Source organism: Lineus longissimus, chromosome 10 (assembly GCF_910592395.1).
Source record: "Lineus longissimus chromosome 10, tnLinLong1.2, whole genome shotgun sequence".
NCBI lineage: Eukaryota > Metazoa > Nemertea > Pilidiophora > Heteronemertea > Lineidae > Lineus > Lineus longissimus.
The window spans coordinates 9,415,841-9,440,053 of NC_088317.1; the positions used below are offsets into that span (position 1 = coordinate 9,415,841).

The 24,213-nt window shown below is 43.9% G+C and overlaps 1 protein-coding gene across 1 annotated transcript in view; it reads right to left on the reverse strand.

The window, feature by feature from the left end:
- The window catches only part of LOC135494968 (diacylglycerol kinase delta-like), a 782,762-nt gene that overhangs the window by 540,642 nt on the left and 217,907 nt on the right, over positions 1-24,213 (reverse strand). The window contains exon 5 of the mRNA XM_064783336.1: positions 2,656-2,736. Coding sequence (XP_064639406.1) covers positions 2,656-2,736 — 81 coding nt within the window. The remainder of the gene's footprint in view (positions 1-2,655; positions 2,737-24,213) is intronic.

Below are 24,213 nucleotides of genomic sequence, written 5' to 3' on the forward strand. Positions count from 1 at the left end.
AATGTGTACCAAATTTGGGATCAATAGTCATTGCAGTTTAGAAACGTGCCATCGTTACATCCTAACGGCCAATTTACACCATTTGACCTCTGTGACCTTGAAAAGGAGGGCAAATCAAAAACCCGGAGGATATATGATGCACCTTTGCTAGAAGTACCTACCATATTTTTTTCAAAATTTCCCGACAACTATTAAGGGAGATATTGCATATTTTCACTTTTAACGTTTGGCCCCCTGGTGGCCAAACCATGAAACGAATCGGACCGAAACTTGGTCTCCAAGGTGTCATTACATAAGGGTACATGTGTACCAAGTTTCAACTCAATAGCTCTAACAGTTACGAAACGTGCCCTGCTAACGGACGACGGACGACGACGACGACGACGACGACGACGACGACGACGACGACGACGACGACGACGACGACGACGACGACGACGACGACGACGACGACGACGACGACGACGACGACGACGACGACGACGACGACGACGACGACGACGACGACGACGACGACGACGACGACGACGACGACGACGACGACGACGACGACGACGACGACGACGACGACGACGACGACGACGACGACGACGACGACGACGACGACGACGACGACGACGACGACGACGACGACGACGACGACGACGACGACGACGACGACGACGACGACGACGACGACGACGACGACGACGACGACGACGACGACGACGACGACGACGACGACGACGACGACGACGACGACGACGACGACGACGGACGACGGACGCCACGGTATGGGATAAGCTCACCTCTGCTAAGAGGTGAGCTAAAAATGGTGAAAATCGGCCAAAAATACCACTCCCTCAAAAAATTTAGAACATAATCCTAGTATGCCCGTACTTATTACTGCTGTTTTATTGAAACAGGAGGTAAAGACAAAGGTTTTGAAGAATTTTGATGAGTGTATCTCAATTATTTTTGTGAGATTTTGGGTAGTGACAATGCCCAAAAATGCCCAAATCATGGCACTGAAAGAGTTAAGCAAACAATGGCCTATTTTTACTTGAACAAACCATCATATAATGCCACCATTTGGTCTCTCAGTAGGGATCACCAAGGGGTTCATTTGTACCAAATTTGAGATCTCTGGCTAAAGCGGTTGCAAAACATGCCACTGTATGCCATGCAACTTGATCCTGTGACCTTGAGAAGTAGGTTTGAAAAATAACGCGCTGGATATATGATGCACCATTGCTAGAAGTACAACCATATTTTTTTCAAATTTTTTGGACCTGTAATAACGGAGCAATCGCATATTTTCAAGGTGGCCAAAACTTGAATCATATGACACCACAATTCGATCTCCGAGTAGCGGTCACCCAGGGGTACATTTGTACAAAATTTGAGACCTCTGGATGAGGCAGTTACAAAACGTGATGCCATTGTCTTATGGCAGTGACGCCAACAGACTTTCATCTCGGTGACCTTGAACAGTAAGTCAAATCAAAACCAAGATTTGCTCTAGCAGCGTTCATAAAATCTAGCCAAAAATAGGTTTTCAAAGAGCGCCACCTATATGGTAGACAAGCAGTAAAATTACTCTAATTTTCATTTTGAAAGAAGGTCCTGCCTGGGGGTACCGTACCCACCCACACACCAAGTATGAAGGGCCAGTGGTTAAGAAACGTGCCACTCTTTTGTCAGAAGTTAACGACGGACGACAAAGTATTGTATAAGCTCACCTGACAGGTAAGCTAAGAAGTATCTTTCAAGCAGTATGCATCCAATAAAAGAGAGAAAAAACACCTCATCTCTTATTTGAAATTTCGGTAACGCTACTAGGTGTCTGAATGGGAGTGTTTAGGGGTTAAAAGTGAGTGCTGGAAGTGTTAAAAGTGGAATAGTCAATCACCTAAAGCCAGCTACACACAAGGGATTTCTCACCAACTTAGTTGGTTTTAAAATCAAGAGCAGGTGCACAGGTGACTGGAAGTTGAGAGTCGTTCACCCATTCACACAAAAGACATAATCGCAGCAATATATAGGTCCTGCACTATTTTAAGGCCAAAACCTTGGTCAAGGCTGAGTGCAAATATCTATTATTTCTGGCGGGGAAATCCTAGAGCTAGAAACACGGCTGCCAATGACTTTGTTGTGTACAAGGAGAGGAAGAAAAAGAAGATTTCATCTATTATTATTGTAAAAAGTATCAGTGAAAAGAGGAAAAGGAGAAATCGATGGTATAATAGGAGGTTTTGGGCAAAACCGTGAATTATGAGACGGTACAGCCTTGCCGCCTATGGGACTCTATAAAGATAAAGAGTCAAAATATGGCCCAACTATGTTGTTGACTGAATCACACGGGGAAATTTCTACCCCACACTCCTTATATAAACAAAAAATTCCTCATATAAACAAAAGATGCCATCGAGAAATAGAACAAGTCGGCAGTGCAGCCAGCAGCTCCAACCAATCAGGCAAAGTATCAGTTACCTGGTCTGCGTTGCAAATACACGAAAGATTTGAATTGGCCGATTCCTGTTATGAATTAAAATTCCAACTATGTTTGTGAGAAATCCCTCGTGTGTACCGGGCTTAACCTGTTCATATGCCTGAATTTCTGGGTTTAATGGGCTACAAGAACAAAACAAAGAAGAAGATAAATTAATGTCTTACCTGAAAACTATGATTGACATTTTTGGTGCTGCACTCGGCAACACTGAGATCGGTTAAACTGATTTCGTCAAAGATCATAGACTGAAATGGAAAGATTCTCTTAAATTTTCTTTCAGTTTTGAAAGACTTAAGTTAATGTCAAAGGCTTCCTTATCACTTTAAGCATTAGCCAAAGATTAAAAGCTCAGAGACAAAACCAGCCATCCAATGTAATGTAAACTTATTGACAATTCACATTCTTCTCTTCCTCTGTACATCTGCATGTGGCGTATTTTGTACAAAAATTCTGATCACAAAATTCAGGCAAGGTTTCCACTGGCGCACACCAATTTTGCCATTTGCGATAAAAATACTCAACTGGCGATAATCAAAAAAATTTGCGAAAGTTTTGAACTGCAAATACCATTTTTCTTCATCCATGTCTGTTAATAATCTTCAGCATAGAGTTAGCAGTGCATTTTTATTTCACAATTCGAATCAACCTCATTCTAGGTTGATCAAGGCGCCTACTGAGATGGACAAGTGGTAAGGACGTGAGGAGAACGAACCTGCCGATTTTTAGCAAAATAAACGATTAAACTACGACTCAGGAGGACACGGCTGGACCACGAACGAGGAACGAACAACAGACAACCCAGGGATATCGAGAGGACAACGTATTTGCCGATTTCAATAGAACTTTTAGTACTTTTAGATGCTTTTATAAATCGCCGGGCCGACGCCATTGTGAACTGAACTATACCTTCGTACAGTGCAGTGCATTGATGTACAACGCCCATGCACGCAACGCCCATGCATTGTGTGGAACTCTTATGCAGCATAAAGTAATAGTGGCACAGCAGTTTTAATATACCAGATTTTAATATAGACTCTTAGCATCTGAGCAATTGACTTGCATCATAACTATACCCCCCTTTTATCATCACAACTGGCACAACCCAGCATTGACTTTTATCATAAACAATTTTAGTACACGCCCGCTGCGGCGCCCGTGCTCAGCGTGGGGGAAAGGCCATTTTAGTGCATGAACTTTGTCTTTTACCATAACTTTTAACTTTTATCATTTATCTTATAGTCATCTGAGGCCAGTTATATAGACTTTTAACACCATTGCTGCCATAAGCAATAGCGAATCTCACCATATAGAACTCTGATAGATATACCCAAGCTTAAACACCCACCCCGTTCAGTTCAGAGAGCACCCACCACTCCCATGATGGATGAGCAGCCCGACATACAGATCCACGAGCAACATGCCAGGACCAGCACCAGGGATTCCCGCCGTACATCACAGGGCCAATCATCGCTGCTACTCCTGATGAACTCAGACACGATGCCGGAGGACACGCACATCCTAAACGCAAGAGCCCGACCTATTGAGGTGCCATACTCCCTCAACAAAGCGAAAGCCATAAAGAAGAAGCTGCAATCTGTAAACCAGGATGCTGAGGTAGACGTCAAATACGAAAAGAGCTGCGTCGTTATCAGATGTCAGGCAGGTATCTACGAACTCATTAGGAAAGGCCTCCACTTGCACTACTCAATGATGCAGAGGCATGGCCAAACTTGTGAGATTCAGATACACAGGGAGAAGTCTTCTAATCTTATTTGCCAAACTACCTACATGATCAAGTCAGACTCTGGACCTACCAAGTACACAGTTAACCTCTACCACACTAGATCGTCCATAATGGTCAACGGGAAACATCATAGAAACTTCTCAAATGATGTTTACTCAGCACTGGAAGCCATCGGGGAATGCAGTAGGGCCAAACCAGACATTCTGAACAGCGCGATAAAGACACAGCTAGAATTCTTGAGGGAAGCCCTGAGGAACGGCCAGGACAAGACCCTGCCTAATCAAGACAACATATACCCAGCTATCCAGGACACAGCAAAGAGTGAATGCTGCCCCAATACCGCACAGAGCCATGCTGGGCCTACTAGAGCAGCCCAACCAGCCACATTAACAAGCCAGGACATCCCGATGAGTGATACCCCCGAGCCCAGGGCCTGCCCCACTAATGGACAAAGCCAAGATCCGACAGCCAGACCAGACCAGAACAGGCAAAGGAGAGCGCGAGCCATTGAGACCAGGGCCTGCCCCACTACAGCACAGGGCCAAGATCTGACAGCCGGACCAGATCAGCCCAATAGAGTAGACCAGCCAGCCACCTCAACAGTACAGATCATCCAGATGAGTGATACCCCCGAGCCCAGGGCCTGCACCACTACCGTACAGAGACGAGACCCGGCAGCCGGACAAGATCAGCCCAAGCAAGGGAGAGTGCGAGCCACAACACCAACCCAGGCCACGAACCAGGTTATAGGGAGAGTCCCCCCCGGTACCACTACCGTACAGAGCCAAGATCCGACAGCTGGACCAGATAAGCCCGAACAAAGTAGAGCGCGAGCCACCATACCCACCCAGGCCATACGGAGCGAGAGGATTCCAACAGAGCTGCACAACCCAGCACCCAACGTCTGCTCCACCACCCTGAAGAGCCAAGATTCACTACCTGGAACAGACCAGCCCGAGCAAAGGGTAACCCCTGGAGCCACAGCTACCCTACAGAACTGTATCCTAGAAAAAGAATCCCAACTCAAAACCAGAGAGCAGGAACTGGAGGCGCTGCAACGAAGACTGAAATCTTGGGAAAAGATTCTCACAACCAGAGAAAAAGACCTAGACAAGAGGGAGTCACAACACCAAACAGCAAAAGCATGTATCGTGGGACTCGAACGAAGAATAAAGGAGCTCGCAGAGACCAATCGAACACTGGAGCTTAGGATCAGTAGCTCTGACCACCCCACCCGACAAGAAGGATACAGTGCTACACCAGGCAATACCTCCCATTACAATATCTCTGAAGACAAGCTGCTAGCACACCTCCGGGACACTGAGATCAGGATCAGCAATAGTCAGCGCCTAATGATGCATGAGTTAGAGCAGAGGCTCGCGGATAACCAAACGCACCAGCTACTCCACAGTATTGCATCTAACATCAAGAGAAGCAGCCAGAGTAACCCATTAGGGATTAACAACCCGATACCACATAGTAACATGTCACCCGTGAGACCAAAATCACCACGTCAAAGACGACCGTACATATCACCTGCCAGAAGATATAGGAGCCCACAGCCGCATAGAAGATCAGAGAGAAGGCATCACAGCCCCTCCGGCCCCCTACGCTATGACGATGACAGGTATGAGGGCAGCCGACGTCGATCCAGATCAAGAAGATCCAGAAGCCCAGAGAATGCTGACCGCTACGAGAGGAAACAAGCTAACTCGAGTCGAAGACGTCGATGGGTGAGCCCCCCCCCCCCCCCAACAAGACACAGGAGGAACTACCGGGGCCTCGATGACTGGAGATGCATATCCCCAACACGCCTACCAGACGACACTGATATCAGGATCAGAACTAATGGGTCCGGGATACCAAAGGACCAAACACCGTTCAGCAACAACAGAACACAAAAGCCTGGAGACGACAAAAAGAGGAATCCAGGGGATGTGGCCACCACCGACACAACAGCTGACAGAGTTGACGTCAGAAAGGACACTCTCGAGACAATACACCAAGAGCAAGCAGCAGACACAGGCCAACCACTGACTACCATAGGCTCCAGCAGACAACCAACCCCACTAGAAGCTACAGAAGATTCTTCATGGACATCCATGCTCATGAACCACCTGGGACCCCACCATCCTTATGATGAGGACAAGGGACCACCCGTAGATGATAACCCAGATGATGGAACACAGCCAACAAGACGACTATTCAGCATAGTTGATATCACAGAGCAACTAAGCCACAGCAGGGACAAATAGGAACAAACCTGCCAGCCCATGGATATCGAAAATGGCAATCCGGGCCCATACCAACTTGTGGTGACAACTTTCAACGTGGAAGGCGCAGTTGGAAACCACGCTTTTGTGAACTCACAACTTACTGATGCAGACTTGCTGTGCCTCCAAGAGCACTGGTGCCATAGTTATGATGAATCTAAGCTACGAACTATATTTCCCGGCTGGAAGATGGACTCTGTAAGCTCCGACTCCAGGGACCAGGGACAATTCCAGAATGTACAACACATGAATGGAAGGGGCGGTGTAGCGACTTTATGGGCTCCCTGGATGGATCCGCATGTGAGGGAACTACAGGAGAAAGGCAACGAAAGAATACTAGTTACTCTATTCGATCTACCTGACAGACCCCTGTGTGTCATCAACTGCTATCTTCCCTCGGGCAACAGCACCTCAGCAGTGAACACTTTCATGGAAGATATCGACACAATCCATGAGTAAGTCGAGAATCATGGAAGCGATCGAGAAATCCTCTTGACAGGTGACATCAATGCAGACCACTACCACAGATCGAACAGGAAGGAAAAACGCCTCAGAGAACTACTGACAGAACTACTGTTCAGGGATATTGGAGAAGGAGCAACTTTCCCCACCTACTGCAATCCCCACCTCAACCACCACTTAAGAATCGACCATATCTTTATCCGGCAGTTACCAGGAGCAGACCACGAATGGTCGAACCCAGCTATCCCTCGAAAGGAATACCATGCTAACACCTCGATGCACTACCCACTGAGATCGACTACAACGCTAAATCGTGTCGAGCAAAAGACACAACAGAGTCGCCCAAAAATCCAGAAGAAAGCATTCCACTTCGCCAAAACAGACAAGAAGCTTTTCGCGCAGCGACTATCCGAGATGCTCAGAAAAGCACTAATCCACACTCAATCCCAGGAAGCTGCCCTGATCACCCTGAGGCACGCAATTTCCAAAGCAACCGACGAAGCAGTGCCCTACACCACCATCAAAGAAAAACTGGTACAGAAACCTGGCAAATGGACCAAGGAACTTGCTGCTGCTGTCAAGGAATCGAAGCATAGCCTCCACACCTGGAAAGAAGCGGGAAGCCCAAGAGGGAGCCACCCATCCTGGACCATGAAGAAGAAGGCCAAAAAGAAGATCCGCCGTATCCAGAGACAGCAAGGGGCTGAAGAACGCAATAAACTCTTAGACCGTATCTCTGAGGCACAGGCAACGGACCAAGCACTATTCCATCGGATCATTGCAAGACAAAGGGGCCAACTGAACCAGTCACAGGCGCTGATGGTCGATGACACTCTTGTCACCGACACTGACACAATCAGAGAAGAATGGGCTAACTACTACGAGGATTTGGCAACCCCGAAGAAAGAACTCCTGGATCTACTTGCATCACTGAACCACATGAGGCACATCGCAATAAGAGAGGGCGAAACCATACAGGTTGGAGAGGACTCCATCAGGAAGGCAATCAATGGGCTCAACTCAGGCAAAGCAGCTGACAAGGAAGGCCTCAAGGCAGAACACTTGAAACTATTGCTTCTCTCCCCAACGGCAGTGTCGGAACTCACAAGGATAGTAAACCTTGTCCTAGAATCGGGAATACTCCCTAAAGCAGCCAGATCAGCATACAAGCTACCAATTCCCAAAAAAGGCAAAGACTCGAGAAGGATGGATAACTACAGAGGAATAACAGTGACCTCGATATTCGGAAAGCTAATAGAAACAATCTGCCTACAACATATGGACGTCGTCATACAGCAGCAAAGCGGGTTACAATATGGCTTCACCACCGGCCGATCACCAAACATGGCCTCCCTACTGGTAACGGAAGCAATCGCAGAGACGAGAGAGAATGGCCAAGGCTTATATATCTGCTCACTTGATGCAAGGAAAGCTTTCGATGTAGTTTACCATCCGAAACTGAAACACAAACTGTATACCTCTGGAGTTAACCTGTCACTGTGGAGGCTCATCGATGATATGTACTGCTCAGGATCCGAAGTGGTTAGATGGAAGGGATTAGATAGCAGAGAATACGCCATCCACCAGGGTGTGAAACAGGGAGCCATATTATCCCCAACACTATACAAAGTCTATGCTAATGATCTCCTCACTTCACTACAAAGATCAGGGATCGGATTACACATAGGCTCTACATACGTGGGATCCCCAGGTTGTGCAGATGACATCCTACTAATGTCAACAAAACCCCAGGAACTCCAGGCACAGATGACCATCAGCGACAACTACGCCGAAGACAACCTGTATGACCTTCATCCAATAAAGTCAGTGGTATGCCCGCACAAAATCCATCGCAACGACGGAGAGACAAGCAGACAGTGGTTCCTAAAGTCCAAACCAGCTCCAACTGTCGAAACATTTGACCACCTAGGAATGAATTGGCAGGCGAGTAAAGCAACCCCAGATCTAACAAGCAGACTGTCCATGGCAAGAAGGACTGCCTACTCGCTGATGGGTATTGGTTTCCACGGCAACAATGGGCTGGACCCACCAGCCAGCCAGAAGCTCTGCGAGACATTTGTCATCCCACGAATCGTGTATGGATTGGAGGCCACAACCGCCACAGCCACACAGCTAGAGTCACTTGACAGATGCCACAGAACCATCATCCGCAGGATCCAGGGCCTATCAGAGAATACAGCTTCAGCCGCCGTCTATCTCCTATTAGGTGCACTTCCAATAACTGCCACTGTTCACATACATACATCAGCTGTCACTCTTTGGGGCTATCACAAGACTAGACACGGTTAACCCACTGTATCAGGTGGCACTTAGACAATTAGCGACGAAGACAGACACTTCCAAGAGCTGGTTTGCACAGGTCCGCAAGCTGGGATGGCACTATGGCATTGATGTGAATCAGGCAATAGTGTACCCTTGGCCTAAATCCTCCTGGCGAGAACACACAACCCTACTAGTAAAGGACAAATGGTACACAAAACTGTCAATCGAGGCAGGCAGTAAGAAGACTCTCAAATGGTTGATTGTTCATCAGACTTGGACAGGCAAACCTCACCCATTATGGCTTCCGTGCAAAGGCAAACCATATATGGTGGAGGCTGCAACCACAAGGGCACGTCTACTGGTGGGTCGATACGGCCTACAAGTCACAAAGGTCCAGTTCTTAAAAAAGGAGATCTCCCCAATCTGCCCCCTGTGCAACGAGGAGGAGGAGGATGTTGTTCACTTCCTGATCAGATGCCCAATCATGCAAGAGATGAGAGCTGCCAGGATAGAGAACCTCCAGAAACTATACACAGAAGAAAAGCTGACGCCACCAAGGACAGACGATGAAGTATGCTCTGCGGTGCTGAACGGGTGGGGATATATCACTCAAAATAACACTAGAAACAATAGAAATATTATCATGCTAAAGCTAAACAAAAACGTAATAAGTGCCAATAAACTCTCAAACTTGCTGTGCCACAAACTGCACTCTACGCGAGACATTAAGATAAACGAAAAACTACTTGCAGAGGATCAGGATATCGACCCGAGCAAGGTGCTCCGATCAAGCGGAGGGATCTACTAATACAAGACAAGACTGTTTACACATGTGCATGCAGTGTAAGTAAACATTGATGATTGTTTGCAACCCCTTTATGTTTCAGCACACGCACCAGATCTTCAGAAATTACTATTACAACCTGACATCTCACTTAGCTATGTATTTTTATTAAAAAGTTTTCCCTGAAAAAAGTTTAAGTCACTGGGTCGTCCTTTTTACTTGGCCTATGTTTTTTACTTGGCCTATGATTGAAAGATATATTATTCTCTCATAAGCAATGGTATAATGTTATAAATCTGGTGAAATTCTATAGTAAATGGAGATTAGTAACCTGATAGATGTGTGGGGAATAAAGACGATGGCTGTGCACTGTGTTCAAAATCACAACTAAACCTGCCTTCCTACTACACTGAAGACCAGATCAGTATGATACAAACTGTAGACATAGTCACAATATGTCTTCTTCCTACACTGTACTGAAGACCAGATCCAGGAAGGAAGTTATGATGCAGACCAAAGACGTAGTCACAACCTGCCTACCTACTACACTGAAGACCAGATCAGTAAAGAAGTTGTGATGCAAACTGAAGACTTAGTCCTGTTGAACAAAGATTGGACAAGAAGTATATGACAAGAAATAACCTATATCATGGGCAAGGGATGTGACCGTCTCATCTGGCTTGGTGTCCCTGAACCAAGATGGGACAAGTCATAACCTGTATCATGGGCAAGGGATGTGAAAGTATCACCAAGCTTGGTGTCCATAATGTAAGCTGTCCTGTTGAACCAAGATGGGACAAGTGGTTCTAGATCCCTCAGCAGGTCTCCTAGGAACACAACAAGGTCAGTTGTAAAGAGTGCCAGTGCTTGACGAGTATTCCAAATGCTAATATGTAAGTAATAGGAAAATGCGATCCACGAATCTACGACTTTTGTAGTTGAAAAATAAGGCCAAAACATATCAATTAGGGTACGCATACTATGCATACCCTAATTGAAGTTGCATTGTTTCCAATAAAAAACGAAATGTCCTAGTATGCATTTTCCTATTATTTTAGACTTATAACAACATGTAAAGTCTGTAAAGTCTGTACACTGGTATTTAGTAACAAAATTAATGCTAAACTAGAATTAGCTTGTCAGCTAATTTGAAGAGTGCCCGGCCAGGGTGTTAGCGTATCTGGCCCGCTTTGAACACAGGGATTTGATGGTTACATACGCTGCATATATACATGTAGAAATTCTTGATGCGAGGTAATCCCTGAGAATATACTAATCTGCTGATGCTACATGGAGTTTATGCTTTTCCGACCGATTAAAACGCCGGGGGGGGGGGGGTTACAATATAATTAAGATTCTCATATCTAGTGGTCTGAAGGTCCATTACACATTACATTACACACACCAGGAAGCATTTTGTTTTAAACATAGGATCATATCATTGATGATGTTTTTAATCATCTTATATACAATTATACAAACATGCATATAGTGCCTGACTGTGTAAAAGTTTGAAGTGTCATTGCATGGATGGACCATGCAGAAAGTAATAACCCGGTAGTCAACGGCTTTCAACGAAATTTGGTGGACATGTACACTTGACAAACTTATGAAGGAATATAGGATATGAGTAAAATCCATGCTTTTTTCCGAATAAACGGCCAATAATCAAATTTGGGGGTCGACGGCGCCATCTTCAAAGGGTATTCCAGGGGTTATTACAGTTGGTCCTCGACAGAAAATGGTAAAAGCTGCAACATTGCCCCTTTGAAAGGAGCTTTTCCATCACATGGCCCGCTAAATTCCAGAAAATCACAAAGATATATCTTCAAATTTTGGAGATAGGGGGCACAGTATAACCCCCCACCCAAAACATGGCATTTTGTGTCGGAACCTTTAATGGCGAATATCTCAACTTCCGCAGGGATGTGGGTAACGAAACTTTGTGGAAATATGGGCAATATCAGCATCTATCAAGATCAGAAAGAAAAACTTTGGGCGCCAATGTTATTTTTGAATGATGGCCGTATATAATATAACGATTACAGCACTTTTCAGTCCTGCCATCTATTGGGAATAAAAAGAACTAAACATTAGTGGTCAAGGCCAGAATATAAAATCTTGGTGTGGAGGGCTTGCTTGAACAACTACTGTAATCTCTCCTCCAAGATATCCATCTAGAGCAGCCAAATTGGCAGTTATTGAGGATATCGCTTCTATTGGCTCCTTGCACAAATTCATTCCATGCTGTTCTGCATTGGTAGCTGAACATACATGTATGATTTGAGACCACTCGTTCATTGGGTACTTGGGTCATAGAAATTTATTGGAGAACCCCTTGTCTTGTGGTGTTTGGATGGCTTAGACAATCAGTTACAGTTCCTTCAGCAGGCCTATATATGCACTCTCAACCATCATGACATCACAGCATATTCCTCTAAATTTGGCCGCCATGTTTTTCAGGAAGATTGTAGTTCCGCAAATCATAAGATTGAGGAAGAAATGTACAACAAGGCAAAAAGCAGAGAGAACATGTACTTCTCAGATTTCTAATAATTATTCAGAATATCTTCATGCATGTGAGAACTTTGATGATATGCAAGTCCTTAGCAGCAACTACTAGTATCATATTTCGGTCAAAGCAAATGTATAAAATACCCCTTATCAACTCAAGCCCTGTAATAGGCCATTCGATTATGATTTGAGGCACACACCGAGTCACAAAACCTCATTTTCACAGACCTAATCCAACCTGATAGCTTTTCCTCAACTACACTTTCATAAATCAACCTGTTTGATCACCTCAGCTCGCAGTCTCGATCTTGTCATCATACAGTCAGCAAGTAGATGCTGGGCATCATAATGGCTGTCCACACTTTGGCCAAATGTCCACATTTCTGTTGGCAAGCGAGCCGAGAGAAGTAGCTTGAGACTTGCTGCGTTGTCAACCACTCATCTTGTAGAAAGCGGGCCTTTATCTTCTTGGCAACTAATCCAGGGTTTTCCTTTCTTCCTGTGTTCACGCCCCTCAAAAACTCCTCGAAGAGGAAGTCCTTAACTGCGACTGAAAACCATTTTGCTTTCTTCTTGGCTTTCACAGCCCATCCACCTTCAACTGGGTTGAGGGCAACCAACATTTCAGACTCTAAAGAAGCAGGCTGGTGCGATGTTGTCATAACATGCAACATCTTGTGAGCCCACTTCCAGGAAATAACGTCCAATTTGCTGTCTTGAGTGTGTTGCCCAACTGCAAGATGCTGGAACAATGCCTCTTGGGTGGCAAACGTCTTGTGACACGAGTCTTCAGTGCATGTGATTGTGGTTGTTCTGGCACCACTGCCTCCACCTGATTTTTCTCCGAGAGCTCCAGCAGCAACTGGCGGATCGCAGTAATCCATGATTACATTGAACTTTGTTGGACCCTGGGGGTCCTTCTTTAGGATCGATTTGTATGTTATGAATTCTGGCTGGCCAATATAGTAGCCTTGTGAAACACTCACTCCTTCCTCATTAAATTCGAAGTTAAGTGTACTTTGTCACACCTGGCCAAGTGACGCAATCCTCCATTACCCCTTCTGATATTTCAAGAACAGCAGGGTAGCACCCTCTCACACCTCCGTACGTTGCCAAGGCAGTGTGCATATTCACTGCAGTAGTGACATTGTGAGCTTCGTTTACATAGCGAGTTATGTGAGCCTTCATTGGTGCAATTTTCCTGTCACATACATTTTGACTGCTTGGGCCTCTGAAAAGTCATATTGACGTATCTGTATATCAAGCCTCTTTCCAAGGACAGGGATGGCAAGTAAGAGGGGAGCGCAGTGGTAACAACCTGCAGTATCTGATCTAAAGAAGTACTCTATGATGGTCGGGAAGCGAACTTTCATCTCCGTCAATGTGGCGTCAATCACCGACAGCACGGCAAACCAATTGTGCGTACATTGTTGCAAAATATGCACAAAGCAATGGATCTGGAATGAAGAATCAAGAGTACCGGTAATCAGTTACAACAACAAACATGACAAAACAATGGTGTAGGTTTACTGATGTTTGAGTGAAATGACTACAACCATGTTCCTTTTCCGTCATATTACAGTTACTGTATGCCTCTACTATACTAGTATCACACCTGACTTGAACTTGTTGATCAGTTGCAATTAACCCAGTGAGTCTGCATGCTACACTCACCTCAAATTTATCATCTTCTGTCCTGGTACCAGCAGCTGGCACATGCCAGGAAATCCCTTTCTTGCCATACCAGTCTTGCTGGGATTCTCTGAACCTGGTAGGCAGAAATTTAATGGCCCAATCCATGGTGATGAGCATCTGGGTTGTGGTCAGATTATCCAGAATGTCTGCCTTTGCCTGTTCCTGGCATATCTGGCGGAGCAAATGGCTTTTCAGACTGTTGATTTGATCTTTGGCTACACCGATGTCATACAGCAGGTGGTATCTTTGCTGCGGGTATCTGGTATGAAAGAGAACTGTTCTGATGATAAAACTAGGGTTAGGAAGAAAGATGTCTGCTATACTGTATAAAAGAACGATATGATCGCTTAGCAATCTGTTGTTACATAAGGTATCCATACTGTATTCACAAGCCTTCAGCCGAATCACTGTTTTCTTGCAAGGCCCTGCCTCTTTCATCTACATTTTACACATCCCTCTGGTTCACAGCCTTGGAATCTTTGCGTACTTATAATGGGCAATCTCAGCGCTAGGACGGATCGCAGGTCTTCACACTGTTTACATGCTCATGCAAAGACTCAAAAGCTTCAGCCCCCTCAGCTGCGACGTTATCGAGACCAGCGAGTGACGTCTTCTTAGAGGCTACACACACCTGGTAAATGAAGGACACGAAAATATAATGTTTGCAACAAGGGATGATGAATTTGATTACTGATGACTGCAGAGTGCTGCTTTAGTTTTAGTGGGGTCAAACATGATTTGAGATGTCAGTACATCTAATGTACACTGTAGTTGTACGCCGCGAAACTCCATGGCATTCACAAGGATGGGTCGGAATTTTCCCACATGGAAAAACATTGTGTCCAATGAAGGTACATTTTGCTCTTTAGTTTCAAAAAGATCATCAATCAACAATGCAACAAGAGGCCCAAGGACCTGGCGCTCAGCTGAGTAAGCAGATACAATTCATAGTTTAGCAGTTTTACTGATACTTTTAGATAGATTTGGCAAGGACTATATAGTTACAATAACAATGGATGCTTCAATTTGTCAACTGTGAAAGATGTAAGTGACATCACATGAAGTGATGCAGTGTGAGAGCGACATTTCCAATGGAGCCAGGATCTATGTCACAGTGACACACGGACAGGATTGGTTTTCCTTCTGGTATCAAAATTGATGTCCTCATACTAGTATGTCCTGAAAAGGTATTTGGACACTTACATGATCATTGTACCGTTGAGCTTGGGTCTGGTGCAATACCAACTTGAAATGGGGGGTTAGTGGATTTAGCAAAGTGTTTGTATGTGAAGAAGTAAGATAAAGAGGTGCTTAAGAAAATTAACTTTATTGGTAAAAGATTGACCTGACCTGCAGGTGATTGGAATTTAACAAAGGCTGATTGCAATCATGGAGTAAATTATATAAGAATCACTGATTTGGCAAAGATTATTACAAGACGTCAAGATGGAAAGTGATTGTACAGTGTTGGCTGTAGCACCTTGTGACTCCAGGAGGAACATGTGAGACAGCTGGCGTGTTGCCAAATCCGGACCTACTTTCCGTCAATGCTGAATACGTCGATGAGAGCTCTCGAACTATCATTCCATGCAAATGAAATGGCCAGGGCCATTGTGCTCACCTCATGTGGAGGAAAGATGGATAAAGAGCATGGTATTGTGTCATGTAGTGTTAGGTTTGATGTAGGTCCAAGCAATTACAATTTCCCCAAAATGGCCAATTTACAGTACATTCGACCTTTGTGACCTTGAAAAGTAGGTCAAATCAAAGAAGACCCGGGTGACACATTGAATGGTTGTTAGAATTAGATGTACCTATGATATAAAATTGGTGCCAATCGGGCAAGTCATTACTAGGAATAATGGCATTTTGAAGAATTTAGGATTTGGCCCCCTCCCTGGAGGCCAAACGGCAAATCAGATCGCACCAAACTTCGGTACCTGAGATCACCTGACCAAGGGGTACATGTGTACTTAATTTGTGATCAATAGTCATTGCAGTTAAGAAATGTGCCCTAGTTACGGCCTGACGGCGAATTTACGCCATTTGACCTCTGTGACCTTGACAAGAAGATCAAATTAAAAACCTGTGTGACATATACTGTATGAAGGTTAGATGTACCCATGATATCAAATTGGTGGCAATCGGGCAAGAACTTAAGGAATAATCACATTTTTAAGGTTTTTGGATTTTGCCCCCTGGTGGTCAAGTGGTGAATCATATTGGACCAAACTTCGGTCCCTGAGATCACCTGACTAAGGGGTAAATGTGTACCAAATTTGGTATCAATGGTCATTGCAGTTTAGAAACGTGCCATCGTTACATCCTAACGGCCAATTTACACCATTTGACCTCTGTGACCTTGAAAAGGAGGTCAAATCAAAAACCCGGAGGATATATGATGCACCTTTGCTAGAAGTACCTACCATATTTTTTTCAAAATTTCCCGACTACTATTAAGGGAGATATTGCATATTTTCACTTTTAACGTTTGGCCCCCTGGTGGCCAAACCATGAAACGAATCGGACCGAAACTTGGTCTCCAAGGTGTCATTACATAAGGGTACATGTGTACCAAGTTTCAACTCAATAGCTCTAACAGTTACGAAACGTGCCCTGCTAACGGACGACGGACGACGACGACGACGACGACGACGACGACGACGACGACGACGACGACGACGACGACGACGACGACGACGGACGACGGACGCCACGGTATGGGATAAGCTCACCTCTGCTAAGAGGTGAGCTAAAAATGGCAATGACAACAACACTAATAACTTCAAATTATTTTCCGGTTATGATAACACAACACGCATCTTCATGATCATGATCTTTCTCAAACTAACTGAATGACATAATCGCCTTGGACGCACAAACACATATCAATCCGCCCCGACGATCGACACATCCATTCGATTCGATAACACTCGATTGATAAATAAACAAAGATTTCTTGCTTTTAGCTGTCAACATCAATGGCTATAATATACTCCTGCAGAATAGTAGAACTAATAGAACTAATTTCCGAAGTTTCCAATAGTTTGAACACAAATCATAACATCACCCATCAGCAGGACTCAGATCTGCATAAATTACGATAAATAATGAGGTCGTCGCTTCAATTTCGCAAAGAAAGTTGACTCCATTCGAAGGTTGTTTTGACCGAATTCCGTTGAACTCATCGTTATGAGGGCATTTGAACACATTCTCGTTGATCTTATCTATAAACTTGTGAAGTTTCGTACCAAAATACATTTCCGTAAAGGCTTAACCCTCTCATGCACCATTATTATTCAGAGCATTTTGCACAGAATCACATCAATTTCTTTCAAAGAGCCAGTGCATCAACCCTGTAAACTTTACAGGGGTACTGTAATGGAATATTGTTTAGGTCTTTGATTGACCTTTCAGAATCCATCAGCAAATATTGGAAAAAACATTACCTGGTTACCATGGCAACCGTTATAATATGTATCAAAACAGTGAAAATTATGAAATAAGGTTGTTTATTTTAGAAAAAGTGGCTTTTTACCACATTTACTTCCTAGCTACACCAAATCTGACCCCAGTATTCGATTTACTGGGCAATTTTCACTCTAGAGACAAAACATGATGCTTATTTCTGGAAGAATGACATTGTTTTTGCTTTTCGTTTTACCCAACGGCTTTATCATTTCACAGAGTGGACAACAGAATGAATTATTATTGAAATGCAAAACAACACCAATACTTTTCAAAGAGCCAATGTAACAAAGCTGAAAAAGATAGAGGGATAACTGTAATGACATTTTGTTAGGTCTATATGTGGGTTACCAGGGTAACCGGTAGAGCGAAAATAAATCATGCACCGTTGCCATGGTAACAATCAAACTATGGATATGTTTGATTTTTGAGAGATTATTCGAGAAAAAGTAGATTTTTACCATATTGTTGGTCTAGATACACCAGATCTGACCAAGGAATTGAGTTTACTGGGCACTTTTCACCCTAGGGACAGAACATGATGCATATCTCTGGAAGAATGAAGTTGTTTATGCTATTTTTTTACATAACGGCATAATCTATCACTGTGTGGACTTAGAGTGAATTTTCATGGAAGTGCAAAACAACACCAATCTTTTTCAAGGAGCCAGTGCAGCAAAGCTGCAAAAGATAGAGGGGTAACTGTAATGATATTTTGTTAGGCCTATATATGGGCAACCAGGGTATCTGATAGAACGAAAATAAATCATGCACCGTTGCCATGGTAACGATCAAACTCTGCAAATATTTGATTTTTGACTGAATATTTGAGAAAAAGTTGATTTTTCCCTATTTTCTGCCTTGCTACACCAAATCTGACCCCAGAACTGAATTCACTGGACAATTTCACCAAAGAAACAAGACAGGATGCTTATTTCTGGAAGAATGACATTGTTTATGCTTTTCTTTTACATAATGACATATTTTTTGACAACAGAACGAGTTATTATCGAAATGCAAAACAACACAAATCTTTTTCAAAGAGCCAGTGTAGCCAAACTGAAATACATGTAGGGGTAATTGTAATAAAATTTTGTTAGGTCTACATATCGGTTACCAGGGTAAGCGGAAAAGCGAAAATTAACCCAATAGAGCCACCTATTTTTTTTGCACTTTCCATCTATAACCACCTATTTTTTTAAGGGTTTCAGAAATTCAGACATGAATTTTTAAAATGATTTTTATGTATTGTTCGACTTCAAAACCATATATTACAAGTTATATTTATATGAAAGGTCATGAACTAAAGAATTAAGATTTTCAAACATTTTGGTGGGGGGGTCATTTTTTCGTGACCTTTGACCTTGACCTTTTGACCTTTGATGAAAAATCCTCTTTTCAGCCACATTCAAACTGCATAAATGTGTAACTGTTGTCAGTGTTACCTTGTGACCTGAATAAAATAAGAGGAAACATAGCTGATAGATGCTTTGAATGAACACCCGAGGCATAAAACATCTCCCAAACCATACCTCGATCACACGTGCATCTGTTATTGTTTACATTGGCGCCATGGTAATGCAAACAATGAAATCAGCTGATTATTGTGATGCAAATCTCACCGATTCTACTGTGATGTGGACATCGATGTCCGACTCTCCATCATCGAGGGGTCCTGAATCATCTCCTGAATCGTCAAATTCATTCAGTATTTCCTCCAAACGACGCAAATTCTTGGCCATTTCAGAGAACTCTCAATCAATACATGCAATATCGGTGTTGTTAAACAAAAACAGGAGGAGCCCGCCTCGCAATTTGGGGATTCCCCATGTGATTCCGCGAAACCTAGAATAGGAACGCGCATATATTATTCCATATTTGGATACCTAAGGGCATTCCCTTGATGATATGAATATGATGACATAGCCGGAGATTCCCAAGTGGGGTTTTCCAGCGGTTTTAAAGGACATCGTCGATATGGCGGTTCAGGGCGGACGTGGCGGCTCGTAGCAAGGCGGTTCAGGGCGGCAGTGGCTCTATTGGGTTAATCATGCACCGTTCCCATGGTAACATTTGAACTCCGCAAATATTTTACTTCTGAATGAACGCATGATAGAAAATGATTTTACCTGTCCATATGTCCTACCTATATACATCAAATCCGACTCCAGAATTTAGATATGTGTTTAAAAAAATTTAAACAGTGTTTCAAAGGCAAAAATCACCAATTCAAGAGCAATGAGAAAACATGCATCTCAGATAACAAGGGTTCTCCATTAGTAAGGAAATTGAGAAATGATTACTCTCAACAATTGCCCGATTGACAGGAAGCTATGTACACCAATCACACTCCCTGAACTGCACCCACAAATGTTAGAAACAAACTTTATGATAAAGTAACAAGTAAACATGGTAAACATAAAGGAATCCCACATGGCACATGTCATAAAGTCAAACCACATTGTAGCACATACAAATTTTCATTTGCGTCTACAAGCACACATTCGTGTATCAACAATTATGTTGTTTTGATGGTCAGTCACATGAATTGATGTCATCAGTAGGATTCCATATAAATAACAATACTGATTACTGCAACAATGCGCAGAATGGACGGATCAACAATACTGATTACTGCAAAAATGCGCATAATGGACGGATCAACAATACTGACTTCTGCAACAGAGCGCAGAATGGCCGGATCAACAATACTGATTACTGCAACAGTGCGCATAATGGACGGATCAAATTTGATATTGTCGAATACGCTTATGGAATAGGAAAATGTACGGAACAATCACAAATACATTTTGAAAATGTGCATAAAATGCATATTTTCACGAAACCAGCCCCGTAATGTGCCTAGCAGTCTAAGAAGATACACTCATGAATGCACCACAGATGCACTGATGGATGAGCCATTTCAGAGGCCACTTTCACTGCAGTGTTTAGAGCAAAGGGTCTCTAGAGTGCCACCGATTCCAACAGTCTTACCTATGAATATATCGCTCACATGTTAAACAGTAATTGTTCGTTTTCCTTTGAGATTTTCTCCCATTTTCATCCTTTTCATAGCCACACACTCTACACGTTCTCCTAATTCCACCATCTTTTTGGGTTGTCATGGGGTTCTTGCTGCAACTGCAGGAATAGGACCGCGAATCGGGATGTTCTCAACTGGAGCCAGACGAGGCCGACCACGACCAGGTAGATCTCTGTTGGCACGTCGCTCTCGCTGTGGTTCCGTCAGTTCCGCTACCAACATTTCACGAAAAGCCTTTTGCTCAATGTTCTTTCCTGTCACTTTTTTGTACCCTATGTATGAGTTAACTATGCAAAGCTCCACAAGCCTCCAAAATACATGCTTCCACCACTTCAGGTTGCGACGACTGACGGTATAGTAACACAAGTGTTGATCAAGTAGATCTACTCCTCCCATATGATCATTGTAGTTGGCTATCAACGTTGGCTTTCTACGTTCGTCCTGCCCTTCTCGACGTGGTGGTATGACTGTCACTTGGTTTCCATGCATTGTGGATAAGGCTGTTACATCCCTCTTGTCTTTCCAACGTACTGCAATCATCAATCCACCATGGCATTTTCTGAACTCCATTCCACCTCTCTGAAAATGGTCACCTTTGACAGGCCTTAGCTCCATTGGGAAGCCTCGTCTATTCAGACGAACTGTTCCACAGCATAAGATACCACGGTTGAGAAGTTCAAGACACAAGGTTGGCGATGTGTAGAAATTGTCAGTATAAAGACGGTATCCAGAATCACTAAAGTCTGCAGTTAGAACATGGGACAACACGTGATGGCAAGCCAACTTCAACGCGATCAGCAACCTTCCCAGTATAGATTTGGAAGCGACTGCAATAGCCAGAATCACTCTCAGCGAGGACCCAAAGTTTTATACCAAATCGCTTTGGCTTCTTGCGGCATATACTGGAGGAAAGAAACCGGGCACTATGTTCCAATCATCTGTTCATCAACTGAAATATGGTGTCCAGGTGTGTACATCAGCCGAAAGTTTTCACTCAATCTATTTACAAGAAACCTGACTTTGAAAAGTTTGTCTCTGTTCGGATCATTTGGATCATATTGTACATTGTCACAACAGTGTAAGTATCGATGGATTTGAAAAAAATCCTTCCCAGTGAAGACCTCTCCATACCACGGTGTCTGGGACCATGGCTTTGGTGACCAGTAGTCCCTCAGATGGGCACGACGATCAATGCCTTGGGCAATGTTTACTCCTAAGAAAGCATCAAGTGATATCCTGTCAATTTGAATCCACCGCATGTTTGATGGATTTGCTGCCCTACACTGATCTGCATACAAATTGGTCTCCCTGCAAATGTCACGGGATATGTTGTCATCCCAAAAGAGTTTGAAAAAGTCGGAGGCTAGAACAGGCTCTCTGGCTAAAACCCAATCGCACACACCACTCCTAGCAGTAAAAGGAATAGCATGATTAGGGTTCACTTCATCGCCATCAAACGCCTCCCACACTAAGTCTTGACCAGCCACAATAATATCATTGTCAACACCTGAATCATCTGTATCGTCGGTCTCTGGTTGAAGTTGAACAACGTGTTCTCCATCCCTGGCCACAGTGTTGGCCACCTTACCGCGACCACGACCGCGACCACGACCACGACCTCGTCCACGATTTGCAGCAGGAAATGCATTAGCACCAATGCCACGGCGACCTTCACGATTTTGACTGGTACGAGAGCCAGGTAACCATTCCTCATCAGTGCTAGTGTCAGCTTGGCTTTCTACATCAGTGTTGTCATTGTCACCTCGATGAAATTCAGTGCCTTCGTTCTGGCTCTGAAAACAAAAACAAATGTTCAACTGATGATGATTGTTTTGTGGGAAGATAGAAATGGAGATGATAAATATTCATCATGCCTGGTACAAGAAAATATCCCCAGGAAATATTGGTGACTTACTTACTAGTATGTCACAGTGTTCATTCAAAACTGACATCATCGAGTTTTCCTCGACTAATACCTTTTTTTATAACTTTGGAATTCAGAAACTGCTCACACAAGAGTATACCAGCCAAAGTAAAACTATGTTACTGAGTTTAGAAACACATGAGATGAACAGAAAACGCACCTGTGAATAAACATCCAGGGTACTTGAAACTCTGCACACTTTCCTACTGCCACAGCCTCGAACACGGACGCGACCTCTTCTGCGACCCACTGGTAAACTCCCTGGCTAGTAGGTGGAAGGGCAGGCAATGCCTCTTTGGTCTGGAAATAATGATTGCTTGGTTATTTGATCAATCACCATAAATTAATAAATTATATTTGGCCTTGACCAGCTATGGAAATGAAAAACGGCTCCTGTGGAAAGCAAGCAATATTTTTCAAATAGTAACTAGGCCTGTAGGTCCTTGTCCACAGCCCATCAACAATGGACATCTCACACACCAGCTAAAAGAGGTATAAATGTGCCACTCAATCAGCAAGCCCTACAACTATAAATCACCTAAAATCAAGAAGATAATATAAACTAACCTGTTGAGCATCATGTAGTGGAACTTCATGTGAATGACAGGCCCTGCTGACATTCCGGCTACTTGAACTTGAAGCTCGACCAGAACCTCCTCGTACTCTGACACGACCTCGATATTTGCTGGTAGCGGCCGTTTGAACACTAGAAGGAAACCACTCCTCGTCACCGTTACTGTCATCAGACTGGCTGTCACTGCTGTTTCGATTCTTGCTCAGAGCATAAAAAAGAATTTTGACCGATTGTTACATGTGATCAAGGTGTTTGTGATAGATAGTTCAAACGTGCCACTTCCCTAAGTGATAGTGAAACATACTTACCTGTGCTGGAGCATGTGAAGAAGGAGCATTACTGGCAGGCCTATGGTGACTATAAAAACACTTGCACGACGCAACAGTATCCGGAGAGCCTCTTGGATTGCAACGACTAATACGAGGGTTCCTGTCTTCTTGAACAACGAGATCATGTTGACCGGGACCCTAATAATAAAAATAAGATTTATCAATTATGCAGCAATGTTAGGCATAGTACTTGGAGGAGGCATGTATCAACTATGCCATGATGCAGGCCAATGGGAATGGGCTGGGATAGGCCATGGCCTGGGAAATGTGGGATGAAAGGGCGACTAGCCTGCACAATAGTAACACAAGTACAGACACTGCTTGTCTTAGTGTTAAATGCATGCTAGGCCCAAGGTAAGCTTATCATCACCAGCGCCACCGCACAGCTCTCAACACTGACAGCACAGTATCATGCAGCACAGGCATGTCATAGATAGAGCCCTAAGCTTACACCAGGGCCTCCCACACCTACACTTATGTTCAATAGAGGTAGACCAAGATGTGCCGTAGATGCATAGCCCTAGCACTATCTGCCCAAAACAATTTTCTGGTCATAAAACAGCTGGTTGCTTACTTTCACATGTTTGATTCATGGGCGCCGCCATCTTTGATTTAGGCCGAGCTCACTC